Source organism: Elgaria multicarinata, chromosome 6 (assembly GCF_023053635.1).
Source record: "Elgaria multicarinata webbii isolate HBS135686 ecotype San Diego chromosome 6, rElgMul1.1.pri, whole genome shotgun sequence".
NCBI classification, from domain to species: Eukaryota; Metazoa; Chordata; class Lepidosauria; order Squamata; family Anguidae; genus Elgaria; species Elgaria multicarinata.
The window spans coordinates 100,269,734-100,297,403 of record NC_086176.1 but is presented as its reverse complement, the minus strand read 5'-3'; the positions used below and the strand labels follow the sequence as shown (position 1 = coordinate 100,297,403).

The 27,670-nt window shown below is 42.7% G+C and overlaps 1 protein-coding gene across 1 annotated transcript; it reads left to right on the top strand.

Annotated features, from left to right (window-relative positions):
* Positions 1 to 24,787, top strand: IL7R (interleukin 7 receptor). The gene is made up of 8 exons (XM_063128792.1): positions 1 to 120; positions 6,640 to 6,775; positions 8,358 to 8,518; positions 10,061 to 10,215; positions 12,472 to 12,652; positions 18,853 to 18,940; positions 20,723 to 20,798; positions 23,792 to 24,787. The coding sequence occupies exons 1-8, from the start codon at positions 21 to 23 to the stop codon at positions 24,299 to 24,301; spliced, it is 1,407 nt and encodes a 468-aa protein (XP_062984862.1). The 5' UTR covers positions 1 to 20; the 3' UTR covers positions 24,302 to 24,787.
* The last annotated feature ends 2,883 nt before the right edge of the window (positions 24,788 to 27,670 follow it).

The following is a 27,670-nucleotide window of genomic DNA, read 5'->3' as shown; positions in this document are numbered from 1 at the left end:
GCGAAGAATATGAAATCAAGATGACAATGATGAGCCCAGCGCTGTACAGTTACTTCTTTATTCTTCTTGTGGCCGTTGCTGCCGAAAGCGGCTCTGGTTCTGGAGCATCACTGGGCTATGGTGAGTCATTTCATGTTTCCTTCTAAAACTCAGACTATTTCCAAAGTATTCAAGTTTGCAGTGCAAAGAATGTGGCAGTTTACCTATGTTCTCACCCCTGAAGCTTGCTTTTATTATCTTTTGGGAAAGTAAGATATCTTGTTTCACCAATGTAGCCATTAATTGTATATTTGTTTCTTGTGTTGCAGCTTTAGATGGGTATTATTATTATTATTATTATTATTATTATTATTATTATTATTATTATTCCAAAATGCGACTAGGCGATCAGGGATTAAGTCCAACACTCTAACCCCCAACCAACTGACATTAGAAATGTGGCACACAGTTCCACTGTCTCTTTGAGAGTATAATGGTGTTATTCAATGTAGCTTAGTGGCAGAGCACCTGCTTTGCATGCCGAAAGCCCCAGGTTTGATCTCCGATGCCTCCTGGCTAGGAAGGACTCCTGCACAAAACCCTGAAGAGTCACTGTTGACAATGCTGTGCTAGGTGGACCAATGGACCAATTCTGTATAAGGCATGCATTCATTTCAGTGATGGATGCAAATTTAGTTTCAGCTGGATTTTGACAGGACTGAACCTCCAATGAGACAGAGGGCTCATCTACACCAAGCAGGGTATTCCACTATGAAAGCAGTATGAAAGCGGTATATAAAAGGCAGGAGCCGCACTACTGCTTTATAGCGGTATTGAAGTGCACTGACAACTGGCCCATTGACCACTTTCATACCACATTCATAGAGGAAATATCCTGCTTGGTGTAGATGTGTCATGGCCACTAACAGTTGTAAGTGCACTTCAGTACCACTATAAAGCAGTAGTATAGATCCTGCAGTGCACTTCAATGCCGCTATAAAGCAGTAGTGTGGCTCCTGCTTTTTATATACTGCTTTCATGGTGGAATATCCTGCTTGGTGTCGATGAGCCCAGGGTGAATCCCATGGCCCAATTCTGTGTTCCTGTATTTTACCCCAGAAGTGCTACTCCTGAAGTGCTACTTTACTTCCCAACAAAAAGGGAGGTAAAGTCGGAGTTCAGTGCTTCATGAGTAAGCATTCATAGAAATCTCCATACCACGACTGACAACTGCTCCCAAATAAGATTTGCCATTCTAATAGACCGTGGCAGCCAAAGTTCTCATTGTTTCAACCTCAGTTATCGAGATCTCCTGATAATCTGAAGTCGTTGTGTGTCATGTCATCCCCAATCCCTTTTTATTGTCATTAAGATGACCGGAGGCAGCTAAAGAGTGCAGCGCGCCCTGTATCTTTAGCTATAGATGTTCACTCAAGACAAGAGGTTTACTACAAGTACAAGTCTACGGATGGGGGAGAATTTAGCTTCATTTAGGTTTTTGGACAAGAATTTACTAATATTTGTAAAAAAAAACCAACAACTTTATATTTGGGATGAAAAGAATACACAGGGATTTAAACCCAGACTTTTAAGAGCCAAGCACTCAACACCCTGATCTGAATGAATGAATCAGTTCCTTTTTCTTCCACGTTCTCCAGGGCCACCTCACAGTGCCTCACTCTGAAGAAGGAGCCCTCTGCGAAGAGTCCACCTGCCCAATCCTTCACTCTAAGGTCTGCCAAAGTGAGAGATTGGGTGAGTGAATTCTCCAGAGAGAGATGGGGGAGGGGGCAGCCCATCTAAACAATCCTGTTTGCTGCTCTCTCCTTGTGGCATTTGCCACAGAAGATGAGAGGGACTGGTGTGGCATCAGCAGTTCTCACTGGGGCTCTCCTAGCAGTCGGGAGGGCATATGATCCCCCACCCCCTGAACGGATTCACCCTGTCTCATGGGAGGTTCAGTCCTGTCAAAACCCAGTTGAAACTAAATTTGCATCCATCACTGAAATGAATGCATGCAGTGTCAAAGAGGACATTTCCAGATGTTCTCACCCCAGCATAACAAGCTGCATCTGCCAAAATGTTGTCTTCTGTTCTGCTATTAAATGTGCAGGATCCCAGTCATTCACTGCAGGATCACTGGTGCAGTCATTCATCCAAAGAATCAACTTGTGAAAGATTTGATGGTTTTTAAGGGTGTGCAAAGTGGGCCTTCTCCATCTCAAAATTTGAGCCAGAGCTCTGTTGAGGTTATTCTGTGCCCCGATTTCGAAGCATCTGCCCTTACTCCGCCCTGTCAGATTACCCATCGGAGAACCACCTGTTTTCGGAGAACCACTCTGGTCAGTGGAATTTAATCAAATGCTTATAGCTCCCTAATTTTTAAAGATAAAGAGATGAAACATGGCACAGTGATAGTTCTTAAGGAGGGCTTTAGCCATATCAAGTTTGAATCAGAACTGATTCAGAAACGCTTACATCTGTGTAATTTTTAAAGATAAAAAGGAAACTTGGCATGGGGATAGCTCTTAAGGAAGGATTTAGGCATGCCAAGTTTTTATCAGATCCATTCATGTCTTGATTTTTTAGGACTCTTTAAATTTTCCTCCTCAAACCATTATCCCCCTTAAACATGCAGGCATGCGCACGCACGCGCACACAAACACACATACGTGTTAATTCACCCCTGTGCATTTATAGAGGGAGCTTTTATCCTTTACTTTGCTGATGCAGAACTCCACTGCTGGTGGTGGAAGTTTCTACTCCAGCCTTCTCCAACCTGATGTCCTCCAGAGCTATAAGAGTGGATGTAGATGATTGACTTCTATGAGTCCGAGCAGAAACACGCTCCCTCTCCCCACCACCACAGCCAAAACCAGCAGCCAATTAGTGTTTTCCACTCCCACTCTGTGGAAGAGAACACAGTCACAGACAGTGCTGTGGCAATTCCTAATTAGTTAACCACAGATGTCAATATCAAAGCTACCCCTCATCCCACTCAGCATCTTCCAAATATGGAGATATTCAATACACACACACACACACACAGCATTGACTCCTGAAAAACAGTCGGATAATTTCAGAGATGTTAGAAGTTCCAATTGGGCACGTCTCCACTCTGATATTAATCGATGGCTTTGGAAGCAACCAATCTCTGCTCTGGAAGATCAAATGCTCCGCAGATGTTCACGGTTACCAGATAATTCTGGGGTGGAGAGCACACCCCTAATGGTTTTCCACCTTGGACCATATAAATGAATGTAGTTGTGCCATTTTGTTTCTGGCTTTTAGAAATATTTACCTAGAGTCAAGAAAAGTAAAGAATTGAAGACATCCATAATTTTTATGACATTGTGTCTTATCCAAATCTATCATAGTATGCAGTCTGTCATCAGGCACAATAGATTTTATTTGTTTGGTGGCTCATTAGGTGTATGATTCATGCTTTGTGAAAACAGGCTATTCCGCTTAGGGAGTCAGGGACAGCTAGATGAGCAGAGAAGGAGTTGGATTTTCGGAATATGCCGCTGCGGTGACACTGGACTGACTTCACCTTACCAGCAGTATTTTGCTCCTGCATATGGGTTTCCCATGGGCAGCTGGTTGGCCATGCTGGACTAGACAGGTCCTTGGTCTGATCCAGCATGACCCTTCTTATGTTCACAATGTTGTTCTTAATATTGTCAAAAATAGATTTTACTCCGCCTTGAAAGATTAGATGACAGCAAGTAACCATGACATGGGAAGTATGTAAAATATACATTTTAACGTAAAATAAACATAAAGGTTAGCTTTGCATACCACTAAAGTCAGTGGAAATACATCTGTTTATTTCAGTAAGCCTGGAACACATTCTAAAACAGGCCCCGATCCAGCTGTAGTCTTGTCTACTTATAGGTATAACTGGCATTGCCAGCAGGACTGGCCTTAGCGGTGGGTGAGCTGGGCGATCACCCAGGCGCCAAGCTGAAGGGGCCACCAAACTGAGCTGAAGGGGCACCAAAATTGTCCACAAAAGGACACCAAATGCATTTCTCACCCTGGGTCAATTTATCTTAGGGCCAGCCCTGAAAGCCAGGATGAGGACACGCTTCCTACTGAAACCATTGCAGTGCAGTTGGCCATGGTAGATGTAAAATGGCATAACGTGTCAATAGAAATACTTTTATATTTGCACATTATGCCACTGTACATTGGCCATCTGTAGGGATCCTAAACACAGCTGTGCTCCCCAGCTGATAATCAAAAAACTCTCATTGCAAAATTAATTATATAAGCTTTAATTGAAATTCCCATTAGCTGGTATTGAAAGCATTGAGCAAAGTGAGTGAAAATCCTGCGAAAGCCTATCTATGTGGGGTGTATAAGTTCTTTCCTGTAATACCTCTCACACTTCCATGTCATGTGATGGTAATCTTTTAATTCACAGCAAAAACAGCAGGGCTGTGCAGTCATTCTAGGGAACGTGTAAATGACAGATGAAGAGCAAATGCAATGAGTCATAAAAAAAAAAAAAAAACCTTGTTGTTCGAAAGAGGTGTGCAAAGTGGGTCTTCTCTACCTCGAAATTTGAGCCAGAGCTCTGTTGAGGTGATTCTCTGCTCCAATTTCAGAGCGGCTCCCCTCACTCCACCCCATGGGATTACCCATCGGAGAACCGTCTGTTTTCGGATAATCGCTCTAGTCAATGAAAATTAATGAAATGCTTACAGCTCCTTCATTTTTAAAGATAAAGAGTTGAAACATGGTGAGAGCTCTTAAGGAGAGATTTAGCCCCACCAAGTTTGAATCAGATTCGTTCAAGCCTTGATTTTTAAGGGTTTTTTTTAAAAAAGTATGTGGTTTTAAAATTATTATTTTAAAAAACCACTGTCATTTTTAAAGATGAAGAGATGAGACTTGACAAGATGATAGCTTTTAAGTAGGGCCTTAGACATGTCAAGTTTGCAGCAGATCCATTCATGCTTTGATTTTTTAGGATTTTTTAAATTTCCCCCCTCAAACCATTATCCCCCTTAAACAGACACACACACACACACACATGTTAATCCACCCCTGCATATTTACAGAGGGAGCTTTTATCCTCTAATTTGCTGATGCAATGCTCCACTGTTATTGGTGGAAGCTTCTACTCCAGCCTTCTCAAACCGGATGTCTTCCAGATCTATTGGATAGAGCCCACCCTCCTGCACTGGAAGCCCAGCCAGCCAACAGGTGTAACAGTTCAACTGAAATAAAGAGCCTGCCTATGCCTGACTTGGGTGTAGAAGGTTTCTTACTCAAGATGCCGGCCAGCCCAGCAGCACTTTCACACTGTGGAAATGTGGATAATTGACTTCTATGAGTCCGAGCAGAAATGCACTCCCTCTCTCTCCCTCCCCATGTCCAGAATCAGCAGCCAATTAGTGTTGCCCATTCCTCCTGAACACTGCGATTGGAGGAGAACACCGTTACAGACAGCGCTGTAGCAATTCCTAATTGGTTAGCCACAGATGTCAACATCAAAGCTATCCCTCACCCTACTTAGTGTCTTCCAAATATGGAGTTATTCAATTGAGATGCATGCGCACACACACATATACACACAGCACTGACACCTGAAAAACAGTCAGATAATTTCAGAGATGTTAGACGCTCCGATTGGGCATGTTTCCGCTGTGATATTAATCTATGGATTTGGAAGCAGCCAATCTCTGCTCTGGAAGATCGAATGCTCCGCAGATGTTCGCAGTTACCAGATAATTCTGGGACAAAGCGAACACACCTGTTGAGTGTGGTTTAGTGTGTTGTGTGAACAGGCCCAATATTATCATCTTACATAAAACGCAGGGCTGGGGGAACCTTTGCTCACCTAGTAATGTTCGTTTCTTCTACTCACCATTCCACAACAACCCACACCCAACCACTGAGTGTGGGTTTGCGTGTTATGTGAACCCAGTCAATATGAAGGGCAGGGGGCATTTGCAGAGGAAACTGGTGGGCAAGAGGGACATTGTTCAAGGAGCATGGAAAAATTCCCCTGCACACCAAATATCTCCTGAAAATGCTGTTTTTTTTTCAGACCTTACCCTCGCCCGCAACTGGGTTTTGAGACCAGAAATATTCCTGACTGAGGCAAAATGTTTGAAGGGTTATTTGCATAGAGAAATGGTCAGGCTTGGGCAAGGGTTAAGCCCCCCCCTCCCAACAGCTGATTCTCTTTGATAAATGCCTGTCTACACAAGTGTTCATGTTACCTCGGCAAACATGGTTTGGGGATGCTCAAGATGACATGTAGCCGTGCCCTGAGGCAAGCTATCTGTCCATAGGGCAAACCTGGCAGCAAATATTCTTACAGGATGCTTCCCAAACAATATCAAAGCCAGAATTTCTACACACACACACACACACACACACACACACAGAGAGAGAGAGAGAGAGAGAGAGAGAGAGAGAGAGATCTATAAAAAGATAAACAGAGTCTGAACCGGGAAAGGGGATACATCTATTGGGTTGGAATATGGGAGGCGGGGTATGGAGGAGAGAGAGTGAAATTCAATTCTGTAAAACCGAAATATTAATGCTAAATCATTGGAGTATATTCTTTATGAAATTTTCACTTTTAACCTGCCAGTTTGCACTTCAGATTAAAGCCTTTGTTTGATGGCTTGTTCTCCTCAGGTACCTGCGCAGATGCTGAAATGGATATCAGCTTTGAGTGTTTCATTCAAATGCCAGTATTCCAACGCAACTTTTTAATTTGCAACATCACCAGGGCAGAAATGAACCTGAATGAAGTTAACATCAGTTTTACTGCGTAAGAACTCCTCCGGTGCATTAAAATATGGTTCCTTTTCTGCCAGTACTATTACTATGTTTAATTATCTTAATAACGTTAATCCAGATCCACCCACAATCCCCTTCTTCCACCTTTCTTATCTTCATGGCTTTGATGCCCCATTAATTCTGGATGTCAAGCTATCAGCATTCAACAGACTGTCCTCTATTTTACTTTTTCTTCCATCCATGTTTTTCTAAGAATGTTCTTTTCCATTACAAAAATCCCAGCCTGGAGGGCACTTGGTTGGGGAACATTACTGCACTATATTGGGAAAGATCATGAGAACCATAAGCCAAGAACAATATGGCAGATGACCCACATTAAGGCAAAAGTAAGGGCCAGTTTATAAAATCACCATCGTCCAGTGATAAAACCTGCCCTATTCCGTACTCAAGAGCTTTTCTACATGAGGCTGTTAATTACTACATCTACTTTTGGTTTTGTAGCAGAACTGTGATCCAAGCTCTACATAAAGAATGATTCCTTTCTGGCTTTTCCACCACATAACCTCTAGGCGGCACTGTGCTGAAGTGGAATGTCACAATTACACAATTATCACATTATTGCTTTCAGAAATAATATCCCATTTTCTCCACTCTAAAAAACACAACAAAATAGGAAAGTTTTCTTTAAAAAACAGAAGCAAAACTGGAGGATCATAATGCCATCTAAAAAACCTCACAAACAACCATGGGCACACAATAAATGCCTCATGTAGAAAAGTTTTGTATTAATCCCATTCAAATCTGCCTCCCGTTGTATTCCCAAGAATGTCATCAAAACTGCAACAGCCCTCCTCCACTACAATCCCTGCCAAGAGCCCTCCCCTTAGTTTACGCTCCCCTCATTCCTCAAAATTATTAAGGCAAGGAAACTATGAGTAAGGCCTAATCTACACCAAGCAGGATATTTCACCATACAAGTGGTATGAAAGCAGTATATAAAAGGCAGGAGCCACACTACTGCTTTGTCGCGGTATAGAAGTGCACTGACAACTGTTGGGGCCCATTGACACAGACCATATACCGCTTTCATACCACTTTCATAGTGTTATATCCTGCTTAGTGTGGCTCCTGCCTTTTATATACCGCTTTCATACCGCTGGCATAGTGCAATATCCTGCTTGGTGTAGATTAGGCCTAAAACCACAGAGATCCTTGATAGTGGTAAGGTCTCAGGATTTAGACCCTCTAATGGGTCTAAATAGGAAATGTATGTGCTAGATGGATCCAGCAGAGCCAAAAATCATAGGAACTACATTTCCCATGGTTCCCAGCATCCTTGGACATTGCCACTCATGCTGGCAGCAGCACCTAAGGCTTCATTCATTCTGAGTCTCGAACAGTGGAGATGAGGGTGGTGGAAGAAGAGGAGTAAGTTCCATAGAACTCCATACCTTTTATTTATGGGGAAAAGACGCTAAGGACAAAGTCGCATGGCACTCCCAAGTCCCTCCTATTTAAAATGTTTAGGTTATTTTTTGCATGACACAATCTCAGTGTTGACATTTTCACAGGTTATCAGAAATTCCATTTCAGCGCTAATGTTCTTTCCGTAGGTCTTGCAACAAACCCTGCAAATGCAGCATGGCGAGCCAACTCGTATGCAACTGTACTCTACAGAGCACTGATATCATTGACTCCCTAGATGTTTGCTTGTTCATGACAACGATGAACGCAGAATGCAAAGCATGCCAGAAGGTGGAGGCAGTTACTATCAGTAAGCTCCTTTGTAGTGGTGCTCTTGTGCCCATTATTCAGAATGGTCTGCAGTTTTCATACCACTTCAAAACCAAGGCACGGGATCATTTCATAGGCAACCTGCCCTGATGATACAAGGACACGCCTAAAACAGTCATGGCGAACTGGGAGCTGCCAGTTCCAAATCTGCACGAGAAAGTACAGAAACATCCCTTCACAAGGATGTTGTAGTGGGAGTAGGAATGTTGAAGCACCATTTGGTTTAAATTTGACAGTTTTTCTTAGGTTCAGCCACCAAACTTCATTTCCTTTCCCAATACGGCACCCAACTCAATCTGCAGTGAGTCAGGCCAATTCTTGGATGTTTTTGAGCATTTTGCACATTTTTTTTGTGGAGGTTCTGCAATTTGTGCAAATTTCGAAGCCATTTGCACAAATCATGGGAGTAATTTGGTGGAATTGGCACAAATTGATTAGAAATGTGGGCAGATGTGTCAGAGATTTGCTCAAATTGCAGAACCTGTAAAAAAATGTGTTAAAAAAGTTCTCGGAGTTTGGGGGGGAAGTCCCCAGCTCAGCTCACAAACGCAAAGTGAGTTGTACATGCCACGGAACTCCACTGAGTTAAAAAAAGGAACAGAATTTCCCAGGAACAGACATCCCTAAGTGGGAAGGAAACTGCTTGTAGAAATATTTTACATGCCTCAAAGTAGCTGCCCATTGAGTCCGACGATACACAGCTGAACATAATGTTCAAATATAGCTTCCTTAACTATTTAGATATATACAACGTAAAGTTATGGTAGCAGATCCCTGCCAATTTGGATGGTTTTAAGACAGGATAAAAATTAGACTTCTAAAAAACAACAACCAGGGTTGGATAAATTCCTGCAGGAGAAGGCTATCAATGGCTACTGGTCTTGAAGGCTATGTGCTATCTCCAGTATCAGAGGCAATAAACTATATACTTCAGTTGGTGGGGAACATGGGTGGGAGGATGCTGTTTAGGGTGACCAACTGTCAGGATTTCCCCGGATTTGTCCTGGTTTTTGTTCTTTCCATAGTGTCAGGGGGGATTTTCTATAATTTTCAATAATGTCCTGGAATGACACACCTTCCCCTTTAAGGCTGCCATTAGCATGGCAGGAGTGAATGACATGCTTTCTTGAGGCACATCATTCCCCCACCCCGAGCTCCAATTGAGGTCTTAAAGGGGAAAGTGGGTCATTTGTGGACATTATAGAAAAGGCCCCAATTGGAGTGGATGGTGGTGGTGCAGAATGAAATCCTTTCCCATCCTCCACTCCAATCAGGTTCTTTAAGGTGGCGGGGGAATAACGTACTTTTTGCAGGACTCAGAAAGCTGCTTCCCCCCACACACACTAGGTGTCCTCTTTTTTGGTTTCCCAAATATGGTCACCCTAATGCTGTTGCACCCATGGCCTGCTTGTGAGTTTGACAGCTGGTTGGCCACTGTATGAACTGAGTGATGGACCCTTGGTCTGATCCAGGATTACTCTTCTTATGTTCTTATGCTTTTTCTTTATGTTGTCATTTCCAGTTAAACCTGAAGCACCATTTGGTTTAAATGTTACATACCAAGAAAAGGCAAATGAGTATTTTGTTCAGTTCTCTACTCCACACTCATCAGGATCATACCTTCATAACAAATTAATACATGAATTAGACTACCGGCAGAAAAACAAACCCTGGTCTGTGAGTAAGAATGCATCTTTTTAACTGAGCCATTTTTCATTTTGAATATGTAAAAAAACCAAAAATCTATTTAAGGTCTAGCTGAAAACTATGGGATGGAGCAGGACTAAGTTAGCTGCACTTAGTTCCAATTGAAATGAATGGGACTGGAGTTAGTCATAACTAACTTTTCAGATTGGTTTCAATGGCATCTAGGTACTCTGGATAAAAAGTAACAGATGCTTAGCATACAGTGGACTAATTTACGTGCCCATAGTATTCGATTTCTGTCCATTTTGGGTTTTGTTATTATTATTACCCCTCTCTAGTCATTGTACTTTGTGTTCTTCCTTGGATCAAATGAATTCGCCCCTTCAAAGCTGCTATCCTATACATATACACACTGACCTGGGAGTATATCCCACTGAACTCAACAGGATTTATTTCTAAGTAGGAATGCACTGTAAAACATGTACTGGGGATAGTGGGGCCGAATATGCATTGAATATGTATCTGACATCCATGTTTGGAATCCTGAGACCTTTTGCATGTGACTCATTCATTCTGCCACTGCGCTACATCACTCTTCCAATGGCATGGCAGGGACGGGGCTGAAGGCATGATGGTGGGAGTGAATCAAGTAGAAGATATTCCCATGGTTCAGCGGTGACATAGGTACAGTGGTGCAGCTAGGGATGGACTTTGGGGCCGAGATCTGGGGGCCCATGGTTCAAGGGGACCCCAATGGTCACCCAAACAGCAGTAGGAGCACGTGCGCTGGCATCGATACGCGAGAGTACACCAGGGCTGCACTGCTTGCTGTAGCATCCTTTCCTTCTTATTTTAAAGGGAACATTTTATAGTCAAGGTGTGGCGGGGTAGGCATGTATGTGGTTACAGATGTGCACTTTATTGTTTGAAGTAACACACACGGCCTTCTGACACAGGCATACCCAGTAGAGTCAAAAATTACCTAGCTGTTGGTCACCCATTTGCTGGTTGCAGCCAGGTGGGAAATTGCCCAATTCTGGAAAAGCGACAGAGCTTTTGACCATCAACGCTGGTTTGATAAGATTTGGAAACTAGCTTTAAATGATAAATTGACACAACATAGCAGGTTAGCAAAAGGGGAAACAACATCAGACACATTTTTGGGAAACTGGTTGGACTTTTTCACATTTATTAATGTGAATCCTAGCGAACCTAGACCCCCAATGACTCAGGAATCCTTTTGGTCAGAGGTTCTAACCTAACCTGCATCTTTTTCTGTACTAAGTGCTTATTGAAGGAATGAACACCCATGCTTTTTTATAGTGGTGCTGTGGGAACATTTATATTGTTGTTGAGTGTTTTCTTTTACTCTCTGTGTGTTTATTGTATTTGTCCTTACTTGAAAATCAATAAAAATAGTATTAAAAAAAAAATTACCTAGCTGCACCACTGCACATGGATGGGGCCAAGCATACGTACGTTGGCAACCAGATCATTCACAAGTCATTATGTATTTTGGGTTGCAAGGCGGGTAAGCATCCAAGATGAACCAAAAAAAGAGAGAAACGTCTCAAGATGCTGTAAACAAATTTATTCTAAAAAAGCCCGACACGTTTCAGCCTCTTGCTTTCTGTTAGGCCTTCTTCAGGGGCTTGGAACAATGTCTGCAGAAAGACAACCTGTTGTAAATAATTTCTGCAGAGATTGTTCCAAGCCCCTGAAGAAGGCCTAACACAGCCTTCCTCAACCTGGGGCGCTCCAGATGTGTTGGACTGCATCTCCCAGAATGCCCCAGCCAGTCCAACACATCTGGAGCGCCCCAGGTTGAGGAAGGCTGGTAACAGAAAGCAAGAGGCTGAAACGTGTCTTCTTCTTTTTTTACAGTAAATTTGTCTACAGCATCCATTTTTTGTTCATTATGTATTTTGGTAACATATATGAACACATTGCAGTTTGAATGCCAAATGGTATCTCTCCCATAGAGGTCCGCCTGGGGCCAACATTGTCATCCTTTTGGCACCAAATTAAGGTTTTCCTCTACTCCCAGGCATTTTGACAGCATTTGAGAAGGTTTTAACCAGTCTGCGATTTTGGTTGTTGATTATTTTTAATTCTTTTTGTATGTAAACGGTATTTATTATTTATTTATTTATTATTTAATTTTTTAAATAAATAAATAAATAAATAAATAAAATATATGCAGAAATGAATGGGAAACGGCTGGTTCTAAAAGTAATTTTTGTTTTCTTCTGAATGTTTCTTCCCCCACTTTTTTCTTCTTCTTAGACCAAAGGGTCTGGTTATACTACATTAAAACTTCTGGGAAAGGACTTCCAGCCAGGAGCAATGTACGAAATGAGAGTCCGGTCAAAGCCCAATGGAGATTATTTCAAAGGCTCATGGAGTGAATGGAGCTGTTCTACATACTTTGATACTCCAGCCATCGTGTCGGATGAAATAAGTAAGTGCAAGCTTTTATTTTATTTGTATTGCAAATGCTTATGCGTTAAAAGTAACAGTACAGGCATATACCGTATTTCTTCGATTGTAAGACGCCATCGATTGTAAGACGCACACTGATTTCAGTATCATCAACAGGAAAAAAATACCCTAAGACACACCCGCGATTCTAAGACGCACCCCATTTTTAGAGATGTTTATATGGGAAAAAAAGTGTGTCTTAGAATCGAAGAAATAGGGTAATAAGTAAAAAAAAACCCAGATAAATACCAAATAGGAATCAGCATCCAGTAAAGATCTTCATTCCGATTAAGTTATTAACTTCCTGATTGGAGCTTGAATTTGAAAAAAATAAATGTATTTTTTTTCTGGTTGGAGCCAGATTTTACGCTGGATCAACTGCGCTGGTGGAAGTGGTCTTTCCACCACCACCCTTCTTCCCATGACAGTAGGGTGACCATATGAAAAGGAGGACAGGGCTCCTGTTTCTTTAAGAGTTGTATAGAAAAGGGAATTTCAGCAGGTGTCATTTGTATGCATGCAGCACCTGGTGAAATTCCCTCTTCATCACAACAGTTAAAGCTGCAGGAGCTATACTAGAGTGACCAGATACAAAAGAGAGGAGGGCTCCTGCAGCTTTAAGCATTGTGATGAAGAGGGAATTTCACCACGTTCCCCATATATACAAATGACACCTGCTGAACTTCCCTTTTCTATGCAACTCTTAAAGATACAGGAGCCCTGTCCTCCTTTTCATATGGTCACCCTACATGACAGCCCTTCCAGCCCCTTGGAAATGCTACACAGAGCGTCAAGAGACCCTGCTGAATGGGGTGAAGTGGGGGGGATCCTCCAAAATCAGGTAAAGGTCTTCCACAAATAGAGCCGTTCCTGTTGTGCAATGCAGAACTTGGATCCAACCCCATGTTGTATAAATTAGACTAGCTGCTAGCTGCTGTTGGTTTAGAATGCACTGGTAAGGGAAGACGATGGGACTTACTTCTGAGTAGACATAAGATAAACCCCAAGTCTCCTCCAATTCAACCCCAACCCTCTCTCAGCCTCGTCTTAAATACCTGAGGGAAGAGCAGAGTTGCTTGCAGCTGCTTTGTAAGGGAGGGCAACAGCAAACACACACAGGTTTCCTCCAATTCTAACCCAACCCTCTCTGAGGAAATAGGAATCTACTCTCCGCTCTTAACTGCATGGACACTGCAGTGTCCATGTAAATACTATTACCCCTACCTGGAAAGTGTAGGTGATTATCAGCGGAAATCAACTGGCCTCTGGGCTTGCCTGGCTCCCTATTCCTGAGTCAGAGGGAAAGGGCTCTAAGAGGCTGAAGAGGAGAGGCTGCCCAGGGCGCTGCTCTACCCTCGATCCTCCAAAAGAGCTGCGCTTTGCCTTCGAGAAGACAGCCACAAGCCGGGCCCATGTGGCTCCTTCTTGCTCCTTCTCTGAAACCGGAAGAGGTGACAGCGCTTCAGCAAGGCTAACTCTTAACCCTTGCCACGCCTTGCAGAGGCTGACTTGTCTGGGTGAGCCCTCCTGGTAAAGCTAGCAATGCCAGCAAATGGGGTGGCAAGCTCCTTGTTTGGGGGGAGCGCTTGCCCCCGTGCCCCCCTGGCAGTGCCACTGGTCTCCACCCTTGGAGACAGGAGATCCCGTCTCACCTAGGCCCCGTGTAGTGTGATTCCAGGGGGCCCTGGATTGCAGCCTCAGTTAGTTCACCAATCCAACCTTGCAGCTCTAGTTTCCATGGGCAATCGTGGAGGCAAAGACATTGTACAAGTGTTGTTGTGTTAGGATTGGAGTCTCCAACACAGTGCTCATGGGTGCAAGGCAACTGCAGGGACCTCCGACTGCACCCGTGAAGCTGTCCACTCCCAGCCACCTTCAAAATTTTATTTTTAATTAAAAAAAACTTGGGAAAAGGTTAGGGCGCTGGATTCTCCTTCCTATTCCTGAATCTTCTATTGATCAGCTGTCTTGCAGGCAGGAAGACTAGGAAAGACTGGCTTCAATCCTGGCCCTGCCCACTTTTCCCACACAGCCTTCTCCTCTCTGGCTTTACTCTTTCTCTCTCCCATCCCTTAACCTCACAAGGACCTCCTCTTCTGCTCCCTCCTAGCCTCTGGGCTTTCTCTTTCTTTCCTTTGGGGCTGGGGACATTTTCCTTTCCTTTGGGGCTGAGGAGTGTGTGCGTGTGGATGGGATAAAGAGAGCAATCCTATGTAGGCCTACTCAGAAGCACACATAGGATTGCAACTTTAGAAAGGAAGGATGGATGGATTAGGAGAGAGCAGGAATTGGTGTGTGTGAGAGAGAGAAGGGGGAAGTACACTGGTGTCACACAAGGGAAGGTGTGTTGGGTTATTGCCAGAACTTTTCTCCTTCTGGAACTCTGTTTGTGCTCAGAAACAAACACACATCACGCAGGTCTTACACAGCAGAGCTGGTTTATTTCCTTCAGGCTTCTGTGCAGTTCAATTCAGATCAGTTCAGATCAGCACACTGAGGCATACACAGAGAGCAGTGATCATAGAGCAGTGATCAGTTCCATTTTACACAAGTGAGAAACTATATACAGATCTACACAATTCTTATCTACATTACATACAGCTGTGATGAGGCTAACTTAGAATCTTGGCAAGGTTCCCAGAACAGCCTCTATCTCAAGGTAATTGCCCACAGATAGACTTTCTCTGTTTAACCCTGAGATAGCCATACACACACAATTTTAATGACTAAGCAAGTATTTCTTTTCATATACTTAACAGTCCTCCTCTTGCGCATGTTGTTTAAATTGTGTTACAATCTGAGACCTAGCTTTAAAGCATCTCTTTGTTTTTTACCATTGAACGTTCCACCTGTCCTTTCTCATTTTGTTTTATTTTGAATACCCATTTACAGGTAATGGCTTTACAGCCTTCAGGTAAAGGTACTAGCTCCCACGTTTCATTTTTTTCCATTGCTCTGATTTCCTCTGACATTGCTTCATGCCAGCCCTGAGCTTCTGTAGGTTCCATTTCCTGAATTTCCTCAAATGAAGTAGGTTCATAGGCTATTAGTAAAGCTCTATGAGAAACCTGTTTGCTTTGGTATTCATCTGAATAACGAATTGGAGCTTTGCGTTCCCTTTCTGATCGTCTTGGCATAGTTACAGGCATAGTTTCCTCCTCTACAGTTTCTTCCCCCTCCCTCTCTTGCTGAGATTGTTCAGGAATTTCTTCTGTTTCTACAGCTTTCTGTTCTACAGGCAAACTTACATACTGTTTTGTTTCCTGCATTTGTTCATGAAAAACTACATCTCTGCTTACAATTACACTTTTGTGATATGGAGACCACAAACGGTAGCCTTTTGTTTGTGTATCATATCCCAACAGTTTACATTCCAAACCTCTTTGAGCTAGCTTTCCTGGTCTGTTTTCTTTCTGAACATGAGCAAAACATTTACTTCCAAAAACCCTTATATGTGACACTCTAGGTTTTCTTTTGTAAAACATTTCATATGGAGTTTTTTCATGTACAGAGTGGTAAAGCCTGTTTAACAAATAATTTGAGGTGGACAAAGCTTCTGCCCAGAACAGGTTAGACAATCCTGACTCTTTCAATAGAGCTCTTAACATGTTCTGCAAGGTTCTGTTTTTCCTTTCTGCAACTCCATTTTGAAATGGTGAATATGGAGCAGTAAGGTCATGTTGTATACCCTCATCACTGAGGAATTTTTTAAATTGGTTGCTGAGAAATTCACCTCCCCGGTCCGTTCTTAGATTAGCTATAGGTTCTTTAAATCTATTTTTACTCCACTTAACAAAGGCTTTAAACTTTCCAAAAGTTTCACTCTTCTGTTTTAACACATACACAAATCCAAATCTACTGTAATCATCAACAATAGACAAGAAAAATCTGTTTCCTCCTTGACTTGTCTCAAAAGGACCTGCAAGATCTGCATGAATTAATTCAAAAATTCTTTTTGTTGTTCTCTCACTATGTTTTGGAATGTTTGACTTATGACACTTGGTTTCACTGCATACATTACATTCTACATAGTTAGAACATGGTTTGATTTTCACCCCTTCACACAATTCTGGAATCTTAGAAATTATTTCATAGTTGGCATGACCAAACCTTTTATGAGTTAAATGGATACACTCTTGGTGTGGTTTGCAATTGGCTATTGTTTTTGTTGTGACTTTGCTGGCCACAACTTCATTTTCTGTACAAGTATTAATCACATACAAAGATTCTTTCATTATTCCCTGCACACACACCTTGTTTCCCTGTTTTATAGTACAATTTTCTTCAGTAAAACAAACCTCATACCCCATTTCTGTTAACTGAAACACACTTAGAAGGTTTGTTTCTAATTCTGGTACATATAAAACACTTTGTAGTTCAACTCCCAGACAATCAAAATATACATTACCCACACCACAAATCTGGATTTTTGTTCCATTTGCAAGGGTAACACACTTTTGCTCTGAAGTAGAAGTTTCCAAGGTAACAAATGAAAGTTTGTCTTTTGCCATACTTATTGAAGCCCCAGAGTCCAAAAACCAAGGATTCATTGTCTCTTTGACTCTTGCTAGAAGACACTTCTTTGTTGATTCAGCTTCATTCATGTTGTTTTCTTCTCTCCACTTTGCTGTTGACTGCTTTTTCTTCTTCTTGTTGCAATCCCGCCTTAAGTGTTCTGTGGAACCACAATTAAAGCATTTCCTTGCCTTTAATGCAGCCACCACGTCAGAAGATTTATGGCTTTGTTGAAATTCAGCCACAGGATGTTTAAGGCTCTGTTGTTTTGAAGCTTTTCTTCTTTCATAGGTTTCCAGTAGTTTTCCAGCTACATACTCGAGGGTTAAATTTTTCTCCTCTTGACTTTCCATCATGGTAACAACCGCGTCATACGATGAATCAAGACTTGACAAAATCACATAGACTTGGTGTATAGTTGTAAACTCCATCCCTCGTGCCCTGAGTTGATTGAAGATTTCTCTCATGCTTTTCAAATGGTTTGACATAGACTCCCCTGGTTTCAGCTTCATTCCATACAGCTTCCGGGTTAGAATTATTTTACTGCCCGCTGTTTCTCTTTGATATACAGCTTGTAGCGCATTCCAGCACTCTTTTGATGTATTCAAAAACTGAATGAAGGAAATTTGAGAGTCTTCCACAGCTAATGCAATAACTGCCATTGCTTTTGCATCGTCCTTAAACCATTTAGCATTCTGTGGATCTGCTCTATCTGGTGGATCCTCTGTGACTACATACCACAGTTCAGCCTGAATCAGATACATTTGCATTTTGTAAGACCATAATGCATAGTTAGAGTCATTCAGCTTTTCTAACAATTGATGCAAACCAGACATATTAGCTCCTGCCATTTCCTCTGCTTTAGGAATTGGTATCTCACCGTCCTTCTGCTCAGAGTCCTCCTCAGAGTCAGCCGACTGAGATTTTTCCTCACTTTGCAGCACTGGCTTTAGCTTGATGTCTTCCTTCATCAACAGTTTTCTGTTTTAGCAGACTCCTGGTTCTGGTACTGCACCGTTCCCATCAAGTTCTGGTTCTTCTGCCTGGATTAGGCTGGCGTAGGCTGGTCTAGGCTAGACTGGGCCCATAACCTTTGTTGGGTTATTGCCAGAACTTTTCTCCTTCTGGAACTCTGTTTGTGCTCAGAAACAAACACACATCACGCAGGTCTTACACAGCAGAGCTGGTTTATTTCCTTCAGGCTTCTGTGCAGTTCAATTCAGATCAGTTCAGATCAGCACACTGAGGCATACACAGAGAGCAGTGATCATAGAGCAGTGATCAGTAAGCAGTGATCAGTTCCATTTTACACAAGTGAGAAACTATATACAGATCTACACAATTCTTATCTACATTACATACAGCTGTGATGAGGCTAACTTAGAATCTTGGCAAGGTTCCCAGAACAGCCTCTATCTCAAGGTAATTGCCCACAGATAGACTTTCTCTGTTTAACCCTGAGATAGCCATACACACACAATTTTAATGACTAAGCAAGTATTTCTTTTCATATACTTAACAAGGTGCTGGAAGCCCTGGTACAAGACACACACACCGGTGCCATACACATGTTTAATATCACATCCAGTTTGGCCCCTATTAAAGAATCTATCTATCTATCTATCTATCTATCTATCTCTATCAATAAATATTTATTATTTGTTTTCTTAGATGACATTATCAAGATAACAATATCCATCGTGGCCTTTGTTATGCTGTTCATTCTAATTTCTCTCATCCCAAAATTTTGGAAAAACAGGTAATTTTTAATGCTTTTTCCGAGAAGAGTGATGCTAAGGTTACCATTAACTTCTGCAGTCTTCTCCTATTGAGATGGACAGGAACCTTGCAAATGCCCAGATAAGCTTGGAGGCTGTTGCGCTTGAGCCAGTATAAACCAGTGGTGATTTCAGATGTGAGTTTCACCAGCTTAGTAACTGCTGCACAGAACAGAAATGGGAATTATCTCAGAGAAGATATACTTGGGCTCATTGGGAGCTGTGGAGTTACTGCTGCTGCTGGATTTGGGCACTGGTTGGTCTTCTCCACCCAGCCCCACCCTCCATGCTTGGCTTGATACTATGATTGGACTAGCCATGAGCAGACTGGGGACTGGAATAGTTGACAGCTGGCTTGGGGGTTTCTGGTGTTATAATACACCAGCAGATTGTTCATCCACTATGGCTAGAATCCTAAACACACTCTCTTGGGGCAGCCCTCAGCAAACTGGCGACCACCAGGGGCCTGCCTTGTCACAGATGCATTGGTGCTGTGAGCTCCCTCCCCAAACCCCAGGGTTTTGCTCCTGCGGGGTTGCCCCCACACAAGGAACGAGTGCGGGTTTTACATCCATCAGGGGATGGGGTGCTGCCGCCACCGGCCATGTCACCACCTGTGCTGCCACCCATGCCTCCCTGGCTCCCCCCCTCCTTACCTTGCAGGGCTTTTCCTGCCAAAGGGATGGAGAATTACTTCTTCCAATGTCGTGGGAAGTGCGGGGGCCTTCCGGTGGCTGTTTGGCTTGCCGGCCTGCCCCTCCCCCTTGCCTGGGCAGACAGTGACCAATCAGGGGTCACCATCCACCAGGACACACCTCCGCCGTGTCTCTAGAGCAGTGATAGATGGCAGAAGCGCTGTCCTCGCCTCACTCTGGAGAAAAAAGTCAGGGTAAGTCCCTGAATTTTTTACTTCGGAGCTTTGGAGGAAAGCCCTGGGATTGCTCCACAATGGCTGCTGCATTGTATAAATGTCACAGCATCACCGTAGAACCACCCCAGGGCTTTCCCCGCATATAGACACCCCCCAGGTATTGGTCTTCCCATCAGCCTCAGCGAGCATGGCCAATAGTCAGGAATGTGGGAGTTGTAGTCCAAACCATCTGGACAGCACCAGGTTGGTAGAAGCTGTACAATGGAGTAAGCTCCATTGAATGCAATGACAGTTCTAAGAGAACAATACTATGATTGCATAGCATTGCAAAACCCTTGTTGGAGAAAGCTGACAACGAGGAACTCCTCAAATTTAAAATAAGGATTTCGATAAAATATTGGACTGAGAGTTACAGATACTTCTTTGCAGAACAGGCAAGGTCTTGTGCAATGGGTCTTCTCAAAATATATATCCAGAGGATTCTGGACATGTGGTTGGATCTGGGGTGCCGGCAGCTAAACCCAACACAGAGAAAATGCGAGTTTTCTGGCAGCCATTCAGCCCACCAGGTCCGTCCCTCTGCCTGGGCAGATGGTGACCAATCAGAGGTCTCCATCCACCCGGGAATGCCTCCGCCATGATGCTAGAGGTTAGATGGCAGACGCACCAGATTCACCTCGCTCTAGCGAAAAAGTCAGGGTAAGTCCCTGACTTTTTTAACTTGCAGCTTCATGGGAAAGCCCCATGATGGCTGCAAGGTGGGTGCTGCATCATATAATCAAAGAAGCACAACCACACATTCCCCAGTGGAGCTTTCAGAGCTTCTAGGCAGCCCTGATATTGTAAGAATGTTCCTCATCACCACTTCTTTTTTCTTTATCTCTTTTTTCAGGATCAAACCCATTGTGTGGCCCACACTCCCTAACCATGAGAAAACTTTGGATAAATTATTCCACAAACTGAGAAAGGTTTGTACTTTTGTTAAATGAGAATTTGCCCTGTCGGCTCTCAGCGGTCAACGTATTGTGCCAAATAAATGCTGAAAGCGGAAACCATATAGGGTATGACAAGTGCAGGCAACCAGTGGGGTAGTAGAAAATGTTTTATTTATTTACAGCATTTATATAACACTCCATATCTAGACAGATTCCAAAGCATTGAACAATAAGAGATACAAATAGGATAAAAGAATAAAAGACCATATATATATATATATATATATATATATATATATATATATATATATGAATGAGCAGAATTCTGATAAAATCGTGGCTGGTTAGTTAAGGAAAATTTCCTGTAATAAAGATGTTTTCAGGGGACACTGGAGACAGCACAATGTTGGTGCCTGCTTGACCTCTAGGGACAGAAAGTTCCATAGAAAGGAGGCCACCACACTGAAGGCTCTTCTCCGGGTGGACTACAATCAGGCCATAGGTCCATGCGGAACCACCAGGAGCATGCTGTCAGATGAACTCAGTGACCAGGCAGGTTGAAAGGGGAGAAGGTGCTCTCTCAGGTATCCTGGTCCCAACTTGTTTAGGGCTTTGTATACTAGTACCAAAACCTTAAACCTGGCCCAGTAGCGAATAGGCTGCCAGTGCAGTTTCCTCCCTAAACATCAAAATGCAGGCACTTATTGTGTCAGTCCTCATAGCCACGCCCCCAAGGGAAGTCCAGAAATGCAAGCAGCAGTGTTGATCCAGATCGACAAACCAGTTCTAGTCGTTTTCATCTCTGCCAAGAGCAGGTATGTCATAAAGTGAATAAGTCCTAATTGCCCATTCATGTCCAAGCTGCCCAAAAGATACTTTGCCTTACAACAGCCATAGCTCACAACTATCCCCTTCAAAAAGCTACATTGCTCCCCCACTACAGTTATGGTGAAGACTGGAACTAGGTTGAGAGGAAACAGGAAAGCCAGGACAACGGGCAGATGATGTTACCGTCCCAGCTGATCAGAAAGTCCTGGTGCTTTAATCCTGTGAGCTGTGGCTCCGCTATAGCATTGCCTGGAATCCTGTTGGCCATGCCAGATAGGGAATCACACCATCCTGCAGATGCTGCATACAGGCCATGTTTGTGTAGCTTGGGTGTGCATGGGAGCACATCTGATATGGATTTGGACCACAGTCTTTTGCACCCTGCCAAAAAACGCCCTTACTCTGGTTCCATACGCATAAGATGCCAAGACTCAGAAAGTTTCTATTTCCCCACCCACAGGCAAACCTTATCTTACTTTTTGCCGTTTCCCAATAGATAAGGTTTCATGTGATTTCTCGTAGGGTGGTACTTTCCCTGTCAGAAAACCATGAGATATGAAGCTGTTCCGCCCTGAACTTGTCGAATTGTCATTATTATTATTATTATTATTATTTATTTATTTATTTATTTATATAGCACCATCAATGTACATGGTGCTGTACAGAGTAAAACAGTAAATAGCAAGGCCCTGCCGCATAGTCTTGTTCATCACTGACTCCAAATCCATTTTGATGTTATTAATATTATTATTATTATTTGCATTTATATACCGACCCATAGCAGAAGCTCCCTGGGCGGTTTACAAAGATTAAAAGACTGAACATTAAAAATAAATATACAAAATTTTAAACCATAAAAACAGCTAACATTAAAAACAATTTTTTAAACTCTCAGCCAGGCCAAAGACAGTTTTGGAGTCCGTTAAAACTCGATGTACGCTGTTAAATGCCTGGGAGAAAAGAAAAGTCTTGACCTGGCGCCAAAAAGATAACAGTGTTGGCACCAGGTGGGCCTCATTGGGGAGATCGTTCCATAATTGGGGGGCCACCACAGAGAAGGCCCTCTCCTTTGTTGCTGTCCTCTGAGCTTCCCTTGGAGTAAGCACCTGGGGGAGGACCTTTGGCTCAGAGGCAACTCAAGACAACCTGCCTTGCGGGAGTGAAAGGGTGGCAAAGGCCATTATTAGGGGAGCAAGAATTTAATCCCCAACTTTGTGCCTTCCAGATGTGTTGGACAACAACTCCCATCATACTAGCTGAGAATAATGAGTTTATAGTCCAATACAGCTGGAGGGCACGAGGTTGGGGAGAGCTTAATCTATGCCATAGCAGACCTTAATATACTACAACTGAAAGGTGGGAAGTAAATCAGGGAGCAGAAAATATTTGGGGGCATACCCATTACGACTCACTACTCCTTGGAATCATCCCTGGTTTGGCCCTATTTGTTTTTTAAAGATACAAACCAGGGACGAATCTACACCTGTGGTTCTGACGTATGACTCCTTTTAACGTTATGACTAATTGCATTATTAAACGTCTCAGGGGCACACTCATAGATTATAGCATTAGATTCCTTCCTCTGACCTGTTAATACTCCATTAATTCAGAACACACTCTGTTGTTATCACAGTAGCATGGTTTTTTAAAAAATATTACATGCTGTGCCTCACTCACTTGTTACAGTGTGATGCCAACTTCGTCTTAACCGCGAGCACAATTGCTGATTTCGGCGCCGAAATCAGATGTCCACGCCCCCAGGGCAGCGATTGGCTAAATGGGGAAGTTTGGAAACAGAGGCAGACGTAGTGCTAACGCTGAGTCGGGACGCATGCTACGATTTCTCAGCAGTAACAACTGAGATATATTTCAGGAGAAAGTAGGAAAAAATAACCAAAAAAAAACATGAAATGAAGTGCGTCATGTGGCCCATAGAGTTATCGTAGTCCTTGCTTTACATTGTATTACATACGTGTAGATTCCCACCAGGAAAATGTAACAGTGGAACCAACATTCAAAACTGCTTTAAAATATATCACATTTTAAATCTGGAACGGCTGAGAGTTATTAATATTATCATGACTACAGATAAGATTTAAAACACGCACACACAATCGTGTTTTATTTTCAGACACTTAAACTCATATTTGGAAATATACTTCATTAGCTTAATTCTGACTATCCTCTTATTACTGTAGAATTCTGATGCAAGTTTCTTCAACCCAGAGAGCTTTGAATATGTTCACATCCATAAGGTGGATAGCATTCAGGCCAAACCAGAAATGGACCGCCTTCAGCCATTGTCACTTCCTTGGGATCCAGATGTTCTGGAGAAGGTTGGGAATGGGCTGGAACAAAAGACCAACCTGAATCATATCAATCACGGCTGGTTGAAGCTGCCTCTGGCATATGAAGGAATGTGGCCAGCTGAGATGCTAAATTTTCATTTGGGCAGAAGTACCCATACTTCTGATGGTAACAGACTCATCAGGGCCAATCAGTACGAAGACAATAGCACTGGTGGTCAGCGTGGCTGCAGTAATGGCCATGATTCCACTTCATCGATGGACCTCACCATCCTCTCTGGATCAGAGGCAGATCCTTGTCACCAAGCATACACCAATAGTGAGACTAGGGTGCCAAATAATGAAGAAGCCTATGTCACAATGGCCAGCTTTTTTGGAAACAAAGGAAAGTTGGGGAACTAGCAATGTCAGCGCATGGCAAGTTGTGGCCCTACAGGTAGCATTTCAAGGCTTTCTACAGAACAATGAGACAATTATATGAGCCTTTTCAATTTCACGTTCACTTATTTTTGGCCCATCTAAACTCTGAAATTGCTGCTCTGCTTTTTAGGTGTGTGCAGAGTGGGTCTGCTCCACCCCAGAATTCATGGCGGAGCTCCACTGAGGCGATTCTCCACTCCAATTTTTGGGGAGTGTCCATCTCTCAGCACCGTTGGATAACCTGTCAGAAAACTGCTCCATTTTAGGGTAACTGCTCTATTATCATCAATGGGAATTAACAAAAATGCATACAATCATCATTTTTAAAGATAAAGAGATGAAACTTGGCACCCTGGTAGCTCTTAAATAGGGCTTTAGCCATGCCAAGTTAGAAGCAAATCCCTTCATCCCTTGATTTTTAGGATTTTTTAAAAGAAATGTCCCCCTCAAACCATTCCCCCATGCATACACACACACACACACACACACACACACACACACACACTTATCTGAAACTGTGCAGGACCTTTTATCCTTTACTTTGCTGATGCACAGTTGTGCATCTTCAGTTTATAAAAATAGAAAACTGTTATGTTCCCTTACTGTTTGCTCTAATGGGGGTGAAATGCAGGAAGGGTGCTCCCCTTATGAGAGGTCAGACAAGAACAAACATAAATATAAGTATACAGTCGTGTGAAAAAGAAAGTACACCCTCTTGGAATTGTATGATTTTACATATCATGACATAATAACAATCATCTGTTCCTCAGCAGGTCTAAAAATTAGGTAAATACAACCTCAGATGAACAACAACACATGGCATATTACACCATGTCATGATTTATTTAACAGAAATAAAGCCAAAATGGAGAAGCCATGTGTGAAAAAGTAAGTACACCCTTATTGCTTCCATAGGAATTAAGATGCTAAGTAGCAGACAGTTGCTGCTAATCAAATGCCCGTGGTTAATTGAGCATCAGCAAGTATGACCACCTCTATAAAAGTCGAAGTTTTTTCAGTTTGCTGGTCTGGAGCATTCAGGTGTGTGTTAACACAACGCCAAGGAGGAAAGACATCAGCAATGATCTTAGAGAAGCAATTGCTGCTGCCCATCAATCTGGGAAGGGTTATAAGGCCATTTCCAAACAATTTAAAGTCCATCATTCTACAGTGAGAAAGATGATTCAAAAGTGGAAAACATTCAAGACAGTTGCCAATCTTCCCAGGAGAGGACGTCCCAGCAAAATCACCCCAAGGTCAGACCGTGCAATGCTCAGAGAAATTGCAAAAAAACCAAGAGTTACACCTCAGCCTCTACAGGCCTCAGTGAGCATGTTAAATGCTAAAGTTCATGACAGTACAATTAGAAAAAGACTGAACAAGTATGGTTTGTTTGGAAAGATTGCCAGGAGAAAGCCTCTTCTCTCTAAAAAGAACGTGGCAGCACGGCTTAGGTTTGCAAAATTGCATCTGAACAAACCACAAGACTTCTGGAACGATGTCCTTTGGACAGACGAGACCAGAGTGGAGAAGTTTGGCCATAATGCACAGCGCCACGTTTGGTGAAAACCAAACACAGCACATCAGCACAAACACCTCATACCAACTGTCAAGCACGGTGGTGGAGGGATGATGATTTGGGCTTGTTTTGCAGCCACAGGACCTGGGAACCTTGCAGTCATTGAGTCAACCATGAACTCCTCTGTATACCAAAGTATTCTAGAGTCAAATGTGAGGCCATCTGTCCGACAGCTAAAGCTTGGCCGAAATTGGGTCATGCAACAGGACAATGATCCCAAGCACACCAGCAAATCTACAACAGAATGACTGAAAAAGAAAAGAATCAAAGTGATGCAATGGCCCAGTCAAAGTCCAGACCTCAACCCGATTGAAATGCTGTGGCAGGACCCTAAGAGAGCTGTGCATAAACAAATGCCCTCAAACCTCAATGAACTGAAGCGACGTTGTAAAGAAGAGTTAGCCAAAATTCCTCCACAACGATGTGAGAGACTGATAAAGTCATACAGAAAACGAATACTTCAAGTTACTGCTTTTAAAGGTGGTTCTACAAGCTATTGAATCATAAGGTGTACTTACTTTTTCACACATGGCTTCTCCATTTTGGCTTTATTTCTGTTAAATAAATCATGACACGGTGTAATATGTCATGTGTTGTTGTTCATCTGAGGTTGTATTTACCTAATTTTTAGACCTGCTAAGGAACAGATGATTGTTATCATGTCGTGATATGTAAAATCATACAATTCCAAGAGGGTGTACTTTCTTTTTCACACAACTGTATACTTATATTTATGTTTGTTCTTGTCTGACCTCTCACAGAGGGAGCACCCTTCCTGCATTTCACCCCCATTAGAGCAAACAGTAAGGGAACATAACAGATTTCATTACAGATCAGCCTTTGGCACAAACATTACAGATCAGGCTTTGGCACAAGATTCTTTTCTGTATGCTTACAATATTGGCTTGTGAGACTGTATGGATCTACAGTGCTGGGCAGCAGTTCCATCACTTTATCCTGGGACAACTCATTTACATGGAATGGCTTTCATTATTTTAATAATGTGAGCCATTTTTCCTAAATCCTTCCGTTCAGCCAACATCAATTTTTCAAGTAGTGAAGAACATTGGTTGTAGTTTCATTTTAAGTCAGACACAGCTCCCATAATTTAAACATATGGTATATGGTACCAAGTCAGCACACATGGGGGACTTTGTTTTTTGTAGGAGGTTAGTTTCTGAAAGTTCTGCAAGCTTTCTTGAGAGAAGATGAAGTGCATATGGGGAGTGGAACTTGGACTCTTTCTCTCCTGCTTCCTTCCTACCCTCCATGAGCTAGCAAACAAATGAGTTCCAGGGTGGGGGAAAAGGTTATATCACTTTCAATCCCTCCCCTAAGCACTGTGATTGGAGGGGGGACAGGGAGGAGACTGTGGCTATTAGTTAGCCACAGATGTCAATCTCAAAACTAACCCTCACTCACTCATCAGCATCTTCCTAATATGGAAAAGTGTTCAGTTAGTTCATCAAGTTAAAACGACCCCTCAAGAAGCCGGATACTTCGAGCTCCAAACAACCTTCCTTCCACACCGCGGGGATCTGCCAGTTTTGAAAACAGCCAATATCTGCTCCGTGAGATCAAACCTCAGATGGACCTCTGACGGACCCTTGGTTTTATGGAGTGTAGCACACACACCTACTGCTATTAACTAATGTGTACCAAAGGAAGATTCAACTTTTTTACAGAATTGTAGCAACCCTGGAAGAACAAGCACCTGTAAAACTACTGTCTCTCTCTATGCTCTTAAAGGAAAAAGAATTCTAGATCAAGTG